Consider the following 16,770-nt stretch of genomic DNA (forward strand, 5'->3'; position numbering starts at 1 on the left):
TTCCATGTCTTGGGTATTGTGAATAGTGCTGCAATGAACATACAGATGCATGTATCTTTTTGAATGAAAGTTTTGCCTGAATATATATATGCCCAGGAGTAGCATTTCTGGGTCATATGGCAGTTCTGTATTTAGTTTTTGGAGGTACCTCCTTGCTGTTTTCCATAGTGCTTGTACCAGTTTACATTCCCACCAACAGTGTAGGAGGGTTCCCTGTTCTCCATGGCCTCTGCGGTTTTAAAATTGATTCTTCCAGATCCTGCCACTAACTTGTAACATCTCTTTAGGTCATTTTTGCTCAAACTTGAGCATCAGAATTACTTTGAGGTCCAGTTAAAACGAAGATGGCTCAGCCCTACCCTCAGAATCTGCTAATTTTTTGGGTCGGCTGAGAATTTGCCTTTCTGTCAAGTTTACAGATAATACTGATAGAGGTGGTCCAGGGGCCACAGTTGAGAAGCACTACTTTAGGTCTTAAACCACCTTTTGTTTCAAAGTGCATTGAAAAGGAAACATGACAATACTTTGTGCTGTTCTTTTAGGAAATGCTTTTAAATTTTTCCCTCAATTAAAAATAAAGGTTTAGCAGCATTTAGGACCTATTTACCCTGTGATGTTTGGATTATATTCTTCTTCTTCTTCTTCTTTTTTTTTTTTTTTTTGTCTTGTGTCTTTCTAGGGCCGCACCCGAGGCATACGGAGGTTTCCAGGCTAGGGGTCTAATCGGAGCTGTTGCTGCCAGCCATTTATTTCCACTCTGCCCTGATTGTATTCTAATGATAATACCTTAAAAGTAAATTCAGAAGTTTCTGTTGTGGCTCAGTGGGTTAAGAATGTGACTAGTGGAGTTCCTATTGTGGCTCAGCTGAAAGGAACCTGACTAGCATCCATGAGGACACAGGTTCAATCCCTGGCCTCATTCAGTGGGTTAAGGATCCAGCGTTGCTATGAGCTGTGGTGTAGGTCACGGACATGGCTTGGATCTGGTGTGGCTGTAGCTGTGGTGTAGGCCAGCAGCTACAGCTCCGATTCAACCCCTAGCCTATGAACCTCCATATGGCGCAGGTCCAGCCCTAAAAAAACAAAAAACAAACAAACAAACAAAAAGAATGTGACTAGTACCCATGAGGATGCCGGCTGGTTTCATCCCTGGCCTCATTCAGTGGGTTAAGGATCTGGCATTGCCACAAGCTGCTCCCAGCATTGCTGAGGTTGTGATGTAGGCTGGCATCTCCAGCTCCAATTCGACTCCTACCCTGGAAACTTCCATATGCTGCAGCTGCAGCCCTAAAAAGGGAAAAAAGTAAATTGAATGCCTTTTAATGAGGTTTCTACATGTATCAGGGTAGCAAAGTCAAATTTATGGTTTTAGACTCTGGGCTGCTGGGGCATGTGTTAAATACAGCGTGTTATCTCCTGCAGAGGGTTTCCACCTGCGGCATCCTTGTGCTTATCGGATGTGGTCCTGTGGCTGTTCGCCCATTGCGGGAGACCCCAGACAGAATGTCGACACAAATCCATAGAACTCTTTTATAAATTTGTTCCGTTATTGCCAGGTAAGGTGATCTTTATGTCCTATAAATGATGGGCTTTGTTTTTACCAGTAGTTTAGAGAGGCACTTAGTTAAAATGTGATCTTTCTATTCTTTAGAGAAATGTAGCCTAATAAATATAAAAGATAAGTATGTTCATTAGCCATTGCAGATCATTTAAATTTTTTTTTTTGGTCTTTTTGGGGCTGCCCCCATGCATATGGTGGTTCCCAGGCAGGGGTCCAATCAGAGTTATAGCCGCTAGCCTAGCCACAGCCACAGCAATGCTGGGTCCAAGCTATGTCTGTGACCTAACCCACAGCTCACTGCAACACCAGATCCTTAATCCATTGAGTGAGCTCAGGGATCGAACCTTTGTCCTCATGGATCCTAGCTGGGTTTGTTAACCACTGAGCCACAACGGGAACTCCAGATCATTTGTATGACAGGTGATAAAATATGGCTGTACCTTTCTCAAAGATTTATAGAAGGAAAGAACAAAAATGATGCTTTGTTGTTAGTCAGATGATACAAATGAAGTAAATTTAGAATTCCCAGTATCTTTTTTATTCCACTACATTTTTTCTTTTCTGTCCCATATTTAGAAGAAATTAAAGAGTTGGATAGCCATTGCATTTGTTAACATGCTATTCAGTTAAGATTTAGGGATCTTATTAATAGTTAAGGAAATAATGCAGTTGTTTTATTTCAGCGTGTAATTAGGAATTGCCAGACTCCTAGTTCTGAATGATCTTAGATCCCATTGTGCTATTAAAAGAAAGCCATGGACCATGCTTTTCAGTAATTGCTGCACTAAACCATTAAACTGCTTACAGAGTTGAGATAGTTTCTACATTTCTCCGGAATAAATGTATTGTCCTGTTTCCTTCTGTAAGCCCATCCCCGAGTCTGGTAGCTCAGGCGTGGGGAGCTCTGCCCCAGGAGCAGGACAGCCCAGGCTCTGGCTCCCCCTTTCTGGGCACTGAGCTCTACTCCAGGGCCAGGATGTGCGGGGCGTCTGGGTGAGCGCAGGGGGTGCTTCAGGAGCCATGAGCCAGAGACACTGTGGGGTTTCTTCAGGGAGGAAGAGGCGAAAGTTACTGTGTGTAATTCTGAAGGATTCTGCATTCTACTAAAGAATAGGTTGTGTTAAATACTCTACGTATTATGTATTATATATTGTAATGGTATTCATCTTATATATTAAATATACTATTTAAATGTGTATAGTATGTATATACTATAATTTTATGTGTATTGTAGGAATGTATATTTCTATTTTCAATTCAGAGAATCATTTCAAAAGCATTATTAGTATTTTATATTTGTTCCCTGCTTTAGTTTACAGAGTTAGTTTGACATGTTGTCATTCTCACAGCGGAATCAGTGCGGGGTGGATGGAGTGGAGGTTGGGGCGCTTCTTATTTTTGAAGGATATCAAGGCCTAGACACTGCAGAGGGAGGACGGCTGGCTGCAGCCCCATGATTTCTAGTGACATCAGCTCAGCTGACCCCAGGCATTTCTGCTGCTCCTTCTGTCAGCTTTCGGCCAGGGGGACTGTGTGTATTTTCAGTGAGATAACTAGAGCTCCACCTCTCAGAATTGTCTTTGTTAAACTGGTGAACCCTGCCCTGCTGCCACCTTACGATTTACCCTCTTGTGCATCCTCCTGTGGGGCCTCTGCCTGGTGACTTTTAAAGGATGGGCTTAGGCATCCCTTGATGAGAGAGGTCCTGTGTCCCGCAAGAGTGCCCCGTGCCCTGTGGCCGGGCTGTGGACACCCAGGCCTGTGGGATGTAATGACACGTGCAGGTTCATCCGCACTGTGTGTCGGGGCCTTTGGGTGCTGGCGCTGTGAAAAGGGGCGGGTTGGGCAGAAAGGCAGAGGGACGGGCCCTGCTTGCTCTCAGCGGGTCTGGTTCTCCTCTGGACCTGTCCTCCCTGGTCCTTCATTTCTGCACATCCTCTTCTGGCGCTCTGACCTAACCCTTGGCGTAGAATTAAAATGTCTTCTCATTTACTCGTTGGAGTTTTATTTTCTTTGTTCTTTGCAAAAATAATGGAGTGTTTCATATTTCTTTCTAAAACAAACCTTGAAAACATGGTACTAATCTTTTATTTATATAGCTTGTGATAGGTGTTTTTTTGGTATAATAAACCCATTTCTTCTTCTTTTCAGAAATATATATAACTGTTTTGGATTCTGCTCTAACTTCTCTAACTTTGAGTCAGAATGACTTAACCTTTTCAGAACTAGTGATTTCAGAGCATAGAAAATACATTTTTGATGTTTTTTTCTTTTTTTCTTTGCAACCTACACACACCACAGCTCATGGGAATGCTGGACCCTTAACCTACTGAGCGAGGCCAGGGATTGAACCAGTGTCCTCATGGATTTGTTTCTGCTGAGCCATGACAGGCACTCCAGATTAGTGATTTTTAATTATGTGAAAGTTATTTGTATGTCTGTTTTATTTTTTTATTTTTTATTTTTTTGTCTTTTTGCTATTTCTTGGGCCGCTCCCACGGTGTATGGAGGTTCCCAGGCTAGGGGTCTAACTGGAGCTGTAGCCACCGGCCTACGCCAGAGCCACAGCAACGTGGGATCCGAGCCGCGTCTGCAACCTACACCACAGCTCACGGCAACGCTGGATCGTTAACCCACTGAGCAAGGGCAGGGACCGAACCCGCAACCTCATGGTTCCTAGTCAGATTCGTTAACCACTGCGCCACAATGGGAACTCCTGTATGTCTATTTTAATCTTCTCTTTTTTAAGGCAACAAATCCCCTTCCTTGTGGCTGAGAGACGTTATCCAGAAAGAAGATATTTCCTTTCTCATAAACACATTTGAAGGGGGAGGAGAGACTTGCGATAGGCCGTCTGGCATCCTCGCTCAGCCCACCCTCTCCCACCTGCGAGGGCCTTTCAGCCTGCGTGCGGTGCTGCAGTGGATGGACATGCTGCTGGCGGCGCTGGAGTGCTACAACACCTTCCTGGGCGCGAGGACCCTCGAGGCAGCCCAGATCCTAGGTGGGTCACACCTCCCTGAGCCAGCACATCTGGGGAAAACCATCGGGATTTAGAGTAGTCAGGCCCCTGGCCCCTCAAAGCTGTGGAAACAAGGAGAACAGGGGTCCTTTATTTAGTTCCACTGCTTCTTGGGCTCTCAGCAGGGGTGGCTGTGACTCTTGGCTGAGGCTGCAGGTACGTGTCCAAAGTCGGTGCTGTTTTTTCACCCTGTTCACAGGGTTCTTTTTTTTTTTTTTTTTAAGGGCTGCACCCTCGGCACATGGAAGTTTCCAGGCGAGGGGTTATATCAGCTGCAGCTGCCGGCCTACACCACAGGCATAGCAATGCCAGATCCAAGCCTTGTCTGTGACTTACACTGCAGCTCCTGTCCACGCCAGATCCGTGACCCACACTGAGTGAGACCAAGGATCAAACCCACATCCTCATGGGTACTAGTTGTGTTCGTTAGCCCTGAGCCACAACAGGAACTCCCTGTTCACAGGTTCTTGATGACTCTTCCATAAAATAACCTTTTGAGGTTTTTGTGCCTGTTGTACACTGAGTTCTTCCTGACACGAGGATCTGTGGTCTTACTCCATGTTTCTGTGTAGCAGGTCTTTATTTTCCTTACATTTTGCTGTTTCTTGAGCATTTTTGCTGTGGTATGGCAGTGACAGTGTCGTTTGCAGAGGAGAGCAGCTAGGGTGGAACGTTTGTGTGTGAGGATGGCTCCGTCCTTGTGACCTGGGTGGCCTGTGGGAGTGGCAGCCCTGAGAGGCGCGGCCCCTGGGAGGGAGCGTCAGGAGCTGGTAGGCAGCTGAGAGATGTGCCCTCCACTTGGAGGTTTTCTGAGCTTTTACCTGGATCCTCTCCCACGGGCTGAACTGAACCACAGACCTGCCCCTCAGCTCGTGTTCTGCTGCTTAGAGGAAGGGCCCCCACTCCAGCCATGGGGGCCGCTGACCAAAGGGACCGCCGTCCCCTCCTCAGTCTGTCAGAGGCAAGGTCTCTGTTACAGGCATTAGAGAGAAAGGCGCCTGGTTGCCTTCCTTCCAGCTTGAGGCTGGCAGGGCCAGGCCGGGGGGGTGGGCAGTGGGTACTGGGTACACATGCCCTAGGGCCAGGAGAACAGGGTTTATGCTGAGAAAATCTGACGCCAGCATGAGATTCTCAGAAGGGCAGGTCATAAAAGCTGTGCAACTTTATCGACAGCAGTAGTGGCTGTTCAGTTGCAAACAGTATCTTAAATGTGTTGAGAGATTTCATATATCCTCATTTGGAAGATTAAAATAAGGAAAAAGCATAGGAAATACACAAACCATTCTCCCCAGTTGCATTCCCCAGTGATAAACACTGTAATAACAGAGTAGTGTTTACTTTTCTAAACTTTTTCTCTCTATGTATACATAACATATGTATGTATTTTAACTTTTCAATTTCTACACATATGTGTAAATAATTTTTTGTTAACGGGATTATTCATGCTTTACTGTAATATGCTTTTTAGAAAGAAAGTACATTGGACATGCGATGTCAGTATATATAGCTTGATCTGTGAATGACCACATATTCCCAAGTTGTGTGGCTATGTCACAGTTAAGTGGTCTTCAAACTATTTTATTCATGTACTCTGAGAGGAGGGAGACATTAAAAACAGTTTACTTTCTCTCAAGCTTTAAAGTTGACCAAAAATTTTTCCTTACGGCTTTGAATAATTGAAAAAGTTTTAATTTCTGGAGTTCCTGTTGTGGCTTAGTGGGTTAAAGAACCTGACATAGTGTCCATGCGGATGTGGGTTCGATCCTTGGCCTTGCTCCGTGGGTTAAGGATCCCAAATTGCCACAACCTGTAGGTCACAGATGAGGAGGCTTGGATCCCACGTGGCTGTGGCATAGGGCGGGAGCTGCAGCTCCAGTTCGATCCCTAGCCTAGGAACTTCCATTTGCCACAGGTGTGCACATTTTTTAAAGCTTTTGGTATGATTTGGCAAATTGCCCTTCAGAAAGATCGTTATTAATTTATGATCCCACAAGTAGTATTTGAGAAGTAAGACCTAACCATTCATAGATGTGTTCTTACTGTTTAAGTCTAAATTTGAATTCTCTTAGGGTGGTTTTAATTTAGAAGTGACAAGCAATAACTGCCATTTTATTCAGCCTTCATTAAACTTGCACAATTTTGACTTAAAGTATATCATACTTATCCCTAAAGAAGAGGTTTCACGTGAATCTAGGGGCTAAGCAGGAAGCGTGTGTTAATATTTTCATGTCATTTTTTCTAGGTCCTGACACACAGTCTTCCCTCTGGAAAGCGGTGGCTTTCTTTTTAGAAAGCATTGCTCTGCAAGATATTTCGGCCGCAGAGAAGTGCTTTGGAGCCAGGGCAGCGGGTGAGAGACCCAGCCCGCAGGAGGGAGAAAGATACAACTACAGCAAGTGCACAGCCGTGGTCCGCGTCCTGGAGTTCTGTACCACGCTGCTTGGCATCTCTACGGACGCCGCCTGGAAGGTAGGCTCGCGCCCTGGCTTCTTGCTCTTGGATCTCGCCGGCCCCCTGCTTTGGTGTTTCTGGCCTTCTCAGACTGTCTGCTGCTATGGGAATTACCTTTTTATTTTCTTTTTTTTGGGGGCCGCACCCACAGCATATGGCGGTTCCCAGGCTAGGGGTCTAATTGGAGCTGTAGCTATCGACCTATGCCAGAGCCACAGCAACACCAGATCTGAGCTGCGTCTGCAACCTACACCTCAGCTTGTGGCAACGCCAGATCCCTAACCCACTGAGCGAGGCCAGGGATTGAACCCACAACCTCATGGTTCCTGGTCGGGTTGGTTTCCGCTGCACTACGATGGAACTCTGGGAATTACCTATTCTTGAAAATAATACAACTCTGCATGTGCTATAGATTCTCATTATGTGAATGAAAGGCACATTTTAAATTTCATTTATTGGCTGTTGCATTTTAAACTCTGGTCCAGAATCTGCCATAGGAAACACGCCTCAGTTGGTACCTGTTAGTGTGTCTGGGAGCCTCCCAGCCACGGGTCCATGGGGTCAGTGCATTCTCAGTGCTTGCTGGATGCCAAGCCCACCCCTCAACCAGGGCTGGATGCCTGCGGCCACACTTTCCGCAGTTGTGGCAGAAGGTCTGCAGCGGAGACCCAGCGGCCCCAGAGCCTCGGGGGTGCTGTCCAAGGCCCCACCAGCCCTGCCCCGGTGGGAGGAGCCTCACCTCCTGGGCACGGACACCCACGGTCGGCATGTTTGTGCAGCTCCTTGGGACCGGTTCATGCAGCACAAACCTCATGAGGCTCCTGGTGACCACACTGTGTGCGCCCTCGAGCGTGGGCTTCAATGTCGGAGACGTCCGGGTGATGGACCACCTCCCTGACGTATGCGTGGGCTTGCTGAAGGCCCTGAAGCCATCCCCGTACTGCGACGCGCTGGAGACGCTTCTCAGGGCGGAAGTCCCAGCCCGGAGGTGGGCCCTGGTCCTGGGGGTGGGTGGAGAGGCTCCCAGCACCTGGCTGCACCTGCCCGGTACTCAGCCCCGAGATGTCCAGGCGCCACTCGCCGGCCCTCACTCGCTTCAGCTCTGTGGCCCTCAGGGCTGGGAGGTGGGTCAGCATAGGCCACTGGACATACCAGTTTTTAGTGTTCTGTGACATAAGGAGAACGGCGCTCACCTGGCTTTCCTTCTGTCTCCTGCGTGGCCAGCATTGAGGAGCTCTGTGCCGTTGACCTGTACTGCCCTGATGCCCATGTGAGCAGGGCCAGGCTGGCTTCTGTCGTGTCCGCTTGTAAGCAGCTGCACAGAGCTGGCTTCCTGCACGTGACAGCGCCATCACAGGTAAGCTCCCCTTGTGTTTCCATTTCTCTTAGCTTATTAGTCCTGTTAGTCTAGTTATTCATAGTCTTTTAAAAAACATCTGTTATGTACAGAGTATGCCAAGGTGGGGATTAGAGAAATACTTACGCCAGGCATGTCAGTGTTGCCTAGAATATAAGTATGAAAGTAAGTGTACAGAATTATAAATGTGAATTGAAAATAAAGGAAAGGATGCTGGAATAGTTCCAGCAGCCTCTGAAGACCTTTAGGCACTGACTGCCCTTGTGCATCTGAGGCCAGGAGGCAGGGGTGCATGAAGATGTCCACGACGATTGGAGGGCAGTGGTCAGTATTCACCACCAGGGATTTTTCTCAAGGAAGGTGGGAGATTGTATTTTCTCTAAGCAACCTCATTGCTGATAAGTCAGTGTGGCTTTGCTTTAGTCTACAGAGCAGCAGCACTCTCCTGGTACAGAGCTGCTCTCCCTGGTTTATAAAAGCATCGCACCTGGAGTTGAAGGGCAGTGCCTGCCTTCCCTGGACCCCAGCTGCAGGCGACTGGCCAGTGGGCTTCTGGAGTTGGCCTTCGCGTACGGAGGACTGGTAGGAAAGCTGCCACGTGCCTGTCCTAGTGCTGTCCCGGTTCTGTCCTAGCGCTGTTGTGTGTAACACATTTGAAGCGTTTCTGGATGCAGGGATTTGTTGGGTAATTCCTTAGCTGCACGAGGACTTTAATTGATTTACATGAGGTGACTTTCTAAAGTTCTTCTTTTTAATAAAAGAGAACGACGTTCTGAGGTTGAGGTTTTGGGTCTGTCCCCGTTTGTTTCCGTACAGAACGCTTGTGAGTGTAAAGCTGACCTGTGGCCTCTTCCTCCCCCCTCCTCGGTGATTCTTTGGATGGCGGATTTGGGAGAGACCTGGGGGGCGAGTCCAGAGTCCTTGTGGCTTTTAACTGCGGGGCTGGCCTCCCACGGCCTCTCTGAGGCTTGGCCCCCTTTGTCCACTCAGTGCAAACAGAGGACACCTAACGCCACTTGTCCTTCCTAGACTCTCCCCTCAAGGCTTCAGCCGTGAGATTTTCTGGAACTCTGGGAGAGTTCCTTACCCAGAGTGAAGCCTGGAAAATGGGGCCGCTCTGAACCATCTGCAGGTTAGACCACCAGGGCCCCCAGGACCAGGCCCCGTAGGTGCTGTGTTTTCCACTGTCAGAGTTAACAGCTGCCTGGGGTCTCTGTGCCATCGATCTTCTCCTGTGTCCACAGTGTGAGCGTCTCGTGGGTCTCCTCCTGGACACGGCGGTGGTGTCCATGCCGATTTCAGGGGCATCCCAGAGGGGCATCGTCACCTTCTCCCACGGACAGTATTTTTACAGCTTGTTCTCAGAAACAATCAACACCGAATTGTTGAAGAACGTAGATCTTGCTGTTTTGGAGCTCTTGAAATCATCTGTGGATAATCCCAAAATGGTAATGGAATTTTCCTTTAAGTAAAATATGTTTTCTTTAGTAATGCCTGTGAAACGATTGCCCTCTTCCTGAAGTAATACATCATGAAAACAAAGTAAGGTCTCTTCTAGAAGGTTAAAAGCCCTTGCTGATGTCCAAACACAAAACCAAAGCCAGCAAAGCACAGCCTGGTGAATGGCTGGCAACATCAGTGGGTTTGAGACCTTGCTCTCTGTTTCTCTCGGGCCTCATGCAGTGAGGCCCAGCTCTGTTGGAGGGACGTGGCATCGGAGGCCCTGATCCTGGCCCCAGGCCAGCCTGCCTTTGGGTCCCCACCAGCCCCTGGCTGGCCCGTGCTCGTGGTTTCCAGGGGCTCAGCCGAGTCCTCCTCCCCATGTGTTCCCGTGGAGCCCTCTTCACCTTTACACTGAACCTTTGCAAGTCCGGGTTTAACGTGTACATGACTCCGGTTTGCTGAACTTACACAGTTTTGAAATTTAACCTGGTCACTAGACAATCAAAAATTGTTAACTGTTGGTGCTCCTATTGTGGTGCAGTGGAAATGAATCTGGCTGGTATCCGTAATGATGCGGGTTCAATCCCTGGCCTCTCTCAGTGAGTTGGGGATTTGGTGTTGCCATGAGCTGTGATGTAGGTAGCAGGTGTGGCTCTGCTGTAGGCTGGCAAAAAAAAATTTTAACTGTTGGAATAACCATTCTTAGGGAGAGGCCTAATTTCCTAGAGTTAATAAGCTCTTATTCCAAACAGTGCTTTTTGTCTGTTGTAGGGGAAGATTGCACTAGGAATTTGTCTTTTAAAAAGTTAGAAATAAAGGAGCAGTAGGCCCACAACACTCAAATATGACATTTTGACCTTTTAAACTATTCAGACTTATGGGGAAGATGATGGGTAAAGCTAACTCATTTACTCCTCAAACAACAGGGTTTTAATTGTTGTTTGAGGGTTTTTTGGGCTGCACCTGTGGCATGTGGAAGTTCCTGGGGAGGGGATGGAACCCGCGCCTGAGCCACAGCAGTGACAATGCTGGATCCTTAACCCACTGAGCCACAGGAGAACTCCATGTTGTTTTTTTTATTTTAAAGCACAATCTCGAAGGACACAGAAAACGTAGAAAAGACGAGTGTGTCAGCATTTCGGAAGCTGGAAAGCAGAAGGACCAGTGGTGAAGAGATTTCAGAGTCTGGGAAAGCTGCAGTGGGGCCTGCAGTGGGGCTGTGCTATGCAGGGGCCTGGAGGAAGGACAGTGGGATCGTGTTGTACAGCAGGCTTGGAGGAGGGAGAGGGGACTGGGTGTCAGCTAGCCCCATCCCCCCAACCCTCCCTATCTTCAGGGGACGCAGGAGGCTAAAGGCACTGATTCCCTTGGATCAGGGATCCTGGGCATGATTGAGGGTAGGGCCACCTTTTTCTAAAGAAACACCTTTAGTGAAGATTAAAATCACAGGATATAGCACAAGTATTTTTTTGAACAACATGGTGGAGTTTGAAATGCTTTTCACGGTATCAAAAGCACTTCATTGCTCCACTGGTGAGAATTTCATTTTGTACTTTTATCTCCGCAGTTTAACATTAGTTCTTCAACTCTTCTGATCTTGGTCTCCTACTGATTTTTTTTTGAACAGCCAGAGTGTTTCTGGTGTATGCTGTATTTCTTATTTTGCCCATTTTTCTGTTAGGATGTATTTTCTTATTCATTTATAAAAGTTCTGTATCGCAAGGGTAGCAGATCTCTTCCATGTCCTTGAAAGCAGAAAGTCCTTTTTCCTACTGGCCATTTGTCCTGCTTACTCGGAGTCTTTTTTTTTTTTTTCTGTACAGAAGTATTTGGTGTGTGAAGTTTGAAATGCTTTACACCATAGCAAAGCAGAAGTGGCAGAAGTATTTGAGTTTTTACCGTTGGAGAGATACTAGTTGCCTTTTTTTCCCTTTCTTTTTAAGGTGACACCTGCACATTGTTTTAATTTCAGCAATTATAAGACATTTTAACATCTACTAAGGCAGTGTTCCTTCTTAGCATTTTTTTTTTTTTCAGAATTCTTCAAGCTGTGCTTGCATGTTTATTCCTTGAGGTGGAAATTTAGAATCATTTGTCCAATTCCACACACCCCGCTCCGAAACATGGAGGGATTTTGATTGTTAATACATTGTGGATAGAAATATATTTAACCAAGCTGACCTCTTTTAAAAAATTAAGGCACATTTTCTATGGTAGATCTCTCCATTTATTCAAACCTTTATTCATGTTCTCAAATCTTTTTCTCATACTGTTTATGTGGAAGGTTATAATTGTATATTGATTTTGTATCCTGTTTCCTAAGTTTTCGGGTTAGATTTAACAGTTTTGGGCAGAGTCTTTAGGGTTTTCTGTATATTGGATCATTTGCAAACAGGACAGTTTTACTTCCGAGTTGAAAGGATACCTTTTATTTCTTTTTCTTGTCTGATTGCTGTGGCCAGGACTTCCAATCTTGTATTGAATGAAAGTGGGGAGAGTGGACATTCTAATCTTTTTCCTGATCTTAGAGGAAATGTTTACAGCTCTCCATGGTTGAGTATGATGTTAGTTTGTGGTCTTGTCGTATAAGGCCTTTATTAGGTTGAAGTGTGTTCCCTCTATATCCACATTTTGAGAGTTTTTGTTGTGGATGGATGTTGAATTTCATCAGATGCTTTTTCTGCATCTATTGAGATGAATTTATGGTTTTTACCCTTAGTTTTTAATGTGGTATGCCACTTAGATTGATATGCAGGGACCGAACCATCCTTGCATCCTTGAAATAATTCTATCTTGATCGTGGCATGTGATCCTTTTAATGTATTATTGAGTTTTGTTTGCTAACATTTTGTTGAGGATTTTTGCATCAGTGTTCATCAAGGATATTTCTCCATAATTTTCTTGAGGTGTCTTTGTCTGGTTTTGGTATCAGATTAATGCTGGTCTTGCAAAGTGAGTTTGAGGAGGTGTTGGTTCTTCTTGAATGTTTGGGGGAATTCATCATTGAGGCTGTCTGCTTCTGGACTTTTCATTTGTTGAGATGTTTCGATTACCAGTTGTATCTCCTTACTAGTGATTGGTCTGTTCAGATTATTTATTTTTCATGACTCAGTCTTGGTAGACTATATGTTTCTAGGAATTTATCTCTTTGTTCTAAGTTGTCCAATTTGTTGGTGTGCAGTTGTTCGTAGTGGTCTCTCATGGTCCTTTGTGATGTACGGAAACCTTGAACACGGGGAGTTAAGTGAAAGCCTGTCTAAATTCTGAATTTGGAGGCTTTAGCCCTTTTTCTTCAATTTGGCTCCCAGAATACAGTCAGCTAGATATGCTTTCAGGCAGTATATCAGACAACTTGGAAAAACCCAGGAGAAAATCAAGGTCCTAACCAGATGAGCTGCAGTGACCCTCCCCGCCCACGGCTCGAGCATCCGCCAGGTCCTCGGTGGGCATAGGCCCTGGAGGCAGACTGTGCAGTGAGAAGGGATTGTAAAAAAAGAAACCACAGAGAGGTGAGAGAAGAAACTGTGTCCACAAAATAGGAATTACTCCCAAGAAAGAATGTCAGAGAAAGAAAAAGAAAGCTTGTGAGTTGAGATCAGCATCAGAAATTACACGTGAAGTGGATTTGGAAGATGGAATTGAGGAACTTCACAGAGAGGAGGGTAAAATGGCAAAACAGCACATAGAGGAAGATGAGGAAACTTGGGATTTATCTCTAAGGCCTGGCTCCAGGGCCTCCACCCCAGAGGGAGGGCGGGCCAAGGTGAGGCTCCAGGATGATGTTTCACAAAGGAAGGTGTTGAGTTCCAGGTGAAAAAGGCTGTCGAGGCTCTGGCACAGGGTATGAAAATATCCCTACAAGGAGCAGACTTGAAAATTCAAAACCTGGAGGGCTGACCAGGAGAAAGATCCTGAAAAGGTTCTACAAAAGGATCAGGAACCTGGATGGCGGTTGTCTTTGCAAAGCAGAGTGCATGCTGGAAGACAGAGGCAATTGTCTTTCAAAGCCCCACATAGAAGGTTTCCAGCCAGGAGGCCTGAGTGGCCAGGTCGTGAATTAGGGTGTCTCAGGGGCTCCGGTTCCTGCACCGGGAAGCTGCCAGGGACCTTCTGCACTGATGTGGGGCGGCAGGAGAGAGGGTGGGGACTCCGGGAGTGAGACCAGGTGGGTGCTGCAGAGATAGCCTGCGGCCTCCTGGATGCTTGCACGTCTGCAAGAGGTCAAGTGGACTGGGGAGAGCTGGATGACAGCAGTGGGAACAGCGAAGAAGGTGGGTGTTTGACCCCCAGGCCCCTGGGCTGGCGCTGAATCCCCACCAGGTGGACCCCCGTGTGTAACTGGCTTTATGGTTGGCCCTGAGTCCGCGTATAAGTGGATCACCTAGGTTCAAACCCGTGTTGTTCAAGCATCAGCCATTAACTCGAGGAAGGTAAAGTGTTACATCAGGAAGAACGCATGTGCCTGTACTTGGCTTGGGTCACCTGTGAGAGATGTCACATTGCCACCACGGCAAGAGTACTGAATACATAGATCTAACGATGTTGCTTTTGGGATGGAAGTGTGCGTGTGCATCCCCGGTATGTCCCTGTGTGTGTCCCCGTGTGCGTGAGCATTCCCATGTGTCTCTGTGCGTATCCGTGTGTGTCCCCCATATGCACACAGCGGGGATGGTGACAGGAGAGCTGATTTCCACTCCAATCAAGAATGACCCCAAGTAGGAGTTCCTGTTGTGGTTCAGCAGATTGGGGACCCAACGTTGTCCCCTTGAGGACTCAGGTTCAACCCCTGGCCTCCCTCAGTGGGTTAAGGGTCTGGCGTTGCTCCAAAGTGTGGCCTAGGTTGCAGGTGGGGCTCTGATCCTGCATGGCTGTGGCTGTGGTGTAGGCCAGCAGCTACAGCTCCGATTTGACCCCTAGGCTGGGAACCTCCACATGCCGCACATGTGGCTGTGAAAAGAAAACAAAAATGGCCGCAACTAGAACAAATAGTAGTTTAAGCTGATTCATCAAGGGCACCACCGTGGTAGAAACATTTGTGGAAAATGTTTGTGTTAAAGTGCTTAATGTTGTGTGGTAAGCAGCCATGAAGAGGTGGTGCCATCTTCATCTTCCAAGAATAGCTTTGGAAGGAGAGTAGATTTCATGTGTGTCCAGCAGCCGAGATGCTGAGGGTTTCTTCCTTCACGCGCGTCTCTTGCAGGTGAGTGCCGTTTTGAATGGTCTGCTCGATCAGAGCTTCAGGGACCGAGGCAGTCAGAAGCAGCAGGGGCTGAAACTGGCCAGTACCATCCTGCAGCACTGGCGGAGGTGTGACGCGTGGTGGGCCGAGGGCTCTGCTCCCGACGGTAAAATGGCAGTGCTGACCTTACTGGCAAAAATTTTGCAGGTATTTTGAGAGTCTTTGAAAATATAGTCTGTTTGCTGTTGGCATCTTTAAAAATTTGATGGAAGTTTCTTGAAAAAGCTCATTGGTTTGACAAATAAAAAAAAATTTTGACTGTTGCTGGTTACCTTATGTTTTATACCTTTTTCTGTTGTTTTACATCCTTTTATTCTCCGTATCAACTTTTATACTTTTATCTTTTTAGTGTAACTTTATATACATTGTCTTCGTGGATAGTTTAAAAATATTTCAGAACTAGAATTGTTGAAATACCGTTGAAGCCGAAGAACAAATTTATAGGTTATTTCTGAAATTTAAAAGTTTGAAAAATGTATTAAAGGAAATTGGAGGCATACCATAGAAATCTATTGTGTTTTTATTTTGCCTCTTTTAGATTGATTCTTCTGTAACTTTTAATGCAAATCACAGCTCATTCCCGGAAGTTTTTACAACGTACCTTAGCCTCCTTGCTGATTCGGATTTGGGTCTACATTTAAAGGTAAGTGGTGTAAAAGATTCCTTCCAGATTATGTTCTCCATTTGCTTTTTCCATTTTATATTTTTGTGTATTTGTGAAATTTTTTATTTTCTTAATATGGAAAATTTCAAACATATTTGAAATCAGAGAGACCGGCATAGTAAACCCCTGGGTACCTGTTGCCGGCTTCCTAGCCAGCTGTCTGTGGGGATGTTCGTTTCAGCCATAGTCACCCCCAGCAGGACGTATGGAAGGCCCTGTATCGCATTATCTGCACGTTTTGTAGTTCATCTCCAAGAGATAAGTGTGACCAGAGTGAGATTGTTGCAGTTGGAAGAAGAAATGTTTATCCTTACATCTGGATGACTAAAATGAGCTTTTTCTTGAATTCCCGTTGTGGCTCAGTGGTTAACGAATCCGACTAGGAACCGTGGGGTTGTGGGTTCAATCCCTGGCCTTGCTCAGTGGGTTAAGGATCTGGCGTTGCCATGAGCTGTGGTGTAGGTCGCAGACTTAGCTCGGATCCCACACTGCTGTGGCTATGGTGTAGGCTAGCAGCTACAGCTTGGATTTAACCCCTCGCCTGGGAACCTCCATATGCTGCAGGCGTGGCCGAAAAAAGAGAAAGGAAAAAAAAAAAAAAGCAATTCTCAGAAAAAGCCCATTTTATTTTATTTTATTGTCTTTTTGCCTTTTCTAAGGCCGATCCTGCGGCATATGGAGGTTCCCAGGCTAGGGGTTGAATCGGAGCTGTAGCCTCCAGTCTACGCCACAGCCACAGCAACACCAGATCTGAGCTGTGTCTGCTACCTACACCACAGCTCACGGCAACGAAGGATCCTTAGCCCACTGAACGATGCCAGGGATCCAACCCACTTCCTCATAGATGCTAGTCTGATTTCCTAACCCACTGAGCCACAACAGGAACTCCAAGAATTGCTGCTTTAATGAATAAAAAAAGCGTAAACTATTGCTCATTTTTACTTGAATCAATAACAAAGTATCTTGCAAATCTTTAGGATCAAGAACTCAATGGACTTTGTGATTTTAAAGTCCTATAAAAATGAAATTTTAC

General features: G+C 46.3%; 1 protein-coding gene across 10 annotated transcripts in view; it reads left to right on the forward strand.

Annotated features, from left to right (window-relative positions):
* PRKDC (protein kinase, DNA-activated, catalytic subunit) overlaps positions 1 to 16,770 on the forward strand; it is a 157,877-nt gene that overhangs the window by 59,706 nt on the left and 81,401 nt on the right. For all 10 annotated transcript variants that reach the window (XR_014843848.1, XR_014843847.1, XR_014843849.1 and 7 more), the window contains 9 exons: positions 1,423 to 1,556; positions 4,311 to 4,565; positions 6,826 to 7,052; positions 7,814 to 8,022; positions 8,259 to 8,391; positions 8,815 to 8,973; positions 9,636 to 9,839; positions 15,035 to 15,220; positions 15,612 to 15,716. Coding sequence is in view for 7 of the 10 variants with exons in the window: in XM_021089419.2 (XP_020945078.2) it covers positions 1,423 to 1,556; positions 4,311 to 4,565; positions 6,826 to 7,052; positions 7,814 to 8,022; positions 8,259 to 8,391; positions 8,815 to 8,973; positions 9,636 to 9,839; positions 15,035 to 15,220; positions 15,612 to 15,716 (1,612 nt within the window). In the remaining 3 variants the exon portion in view is untranslated. The remainder of the gene's footprint in view (positions 1 to 1,422; positions 1,557 to 4,310; positions 4,566 to 6,825; positions 7,053 to 7,813; positions 8,023 to 8,258; positions 8,392 to 8,814; positions 8,974 to 9,635; positions 9,840 to 15,034; positions 15,221 to 15,611; positions 15,717 to 16,770) is intronic.

This window comes from Sus scrofa, chromosome 4 (genome assembly GCF_054392235.1).
Source record: "Sus scrofa isolate SSC_HxYL_T2T_F1_AM1 chromosome 4, Sscrofa_HxYL_maternal_Yorkshire_Landrace_v2.0, whole genome shotgun sequence".
Classification (NCBI taxonomy): domain Eukaryota; kingdom Metazoa; phylum Chordata; class Mammalia; order Artiodactyla; family Suidae; genus Sus; species Sus scrofa.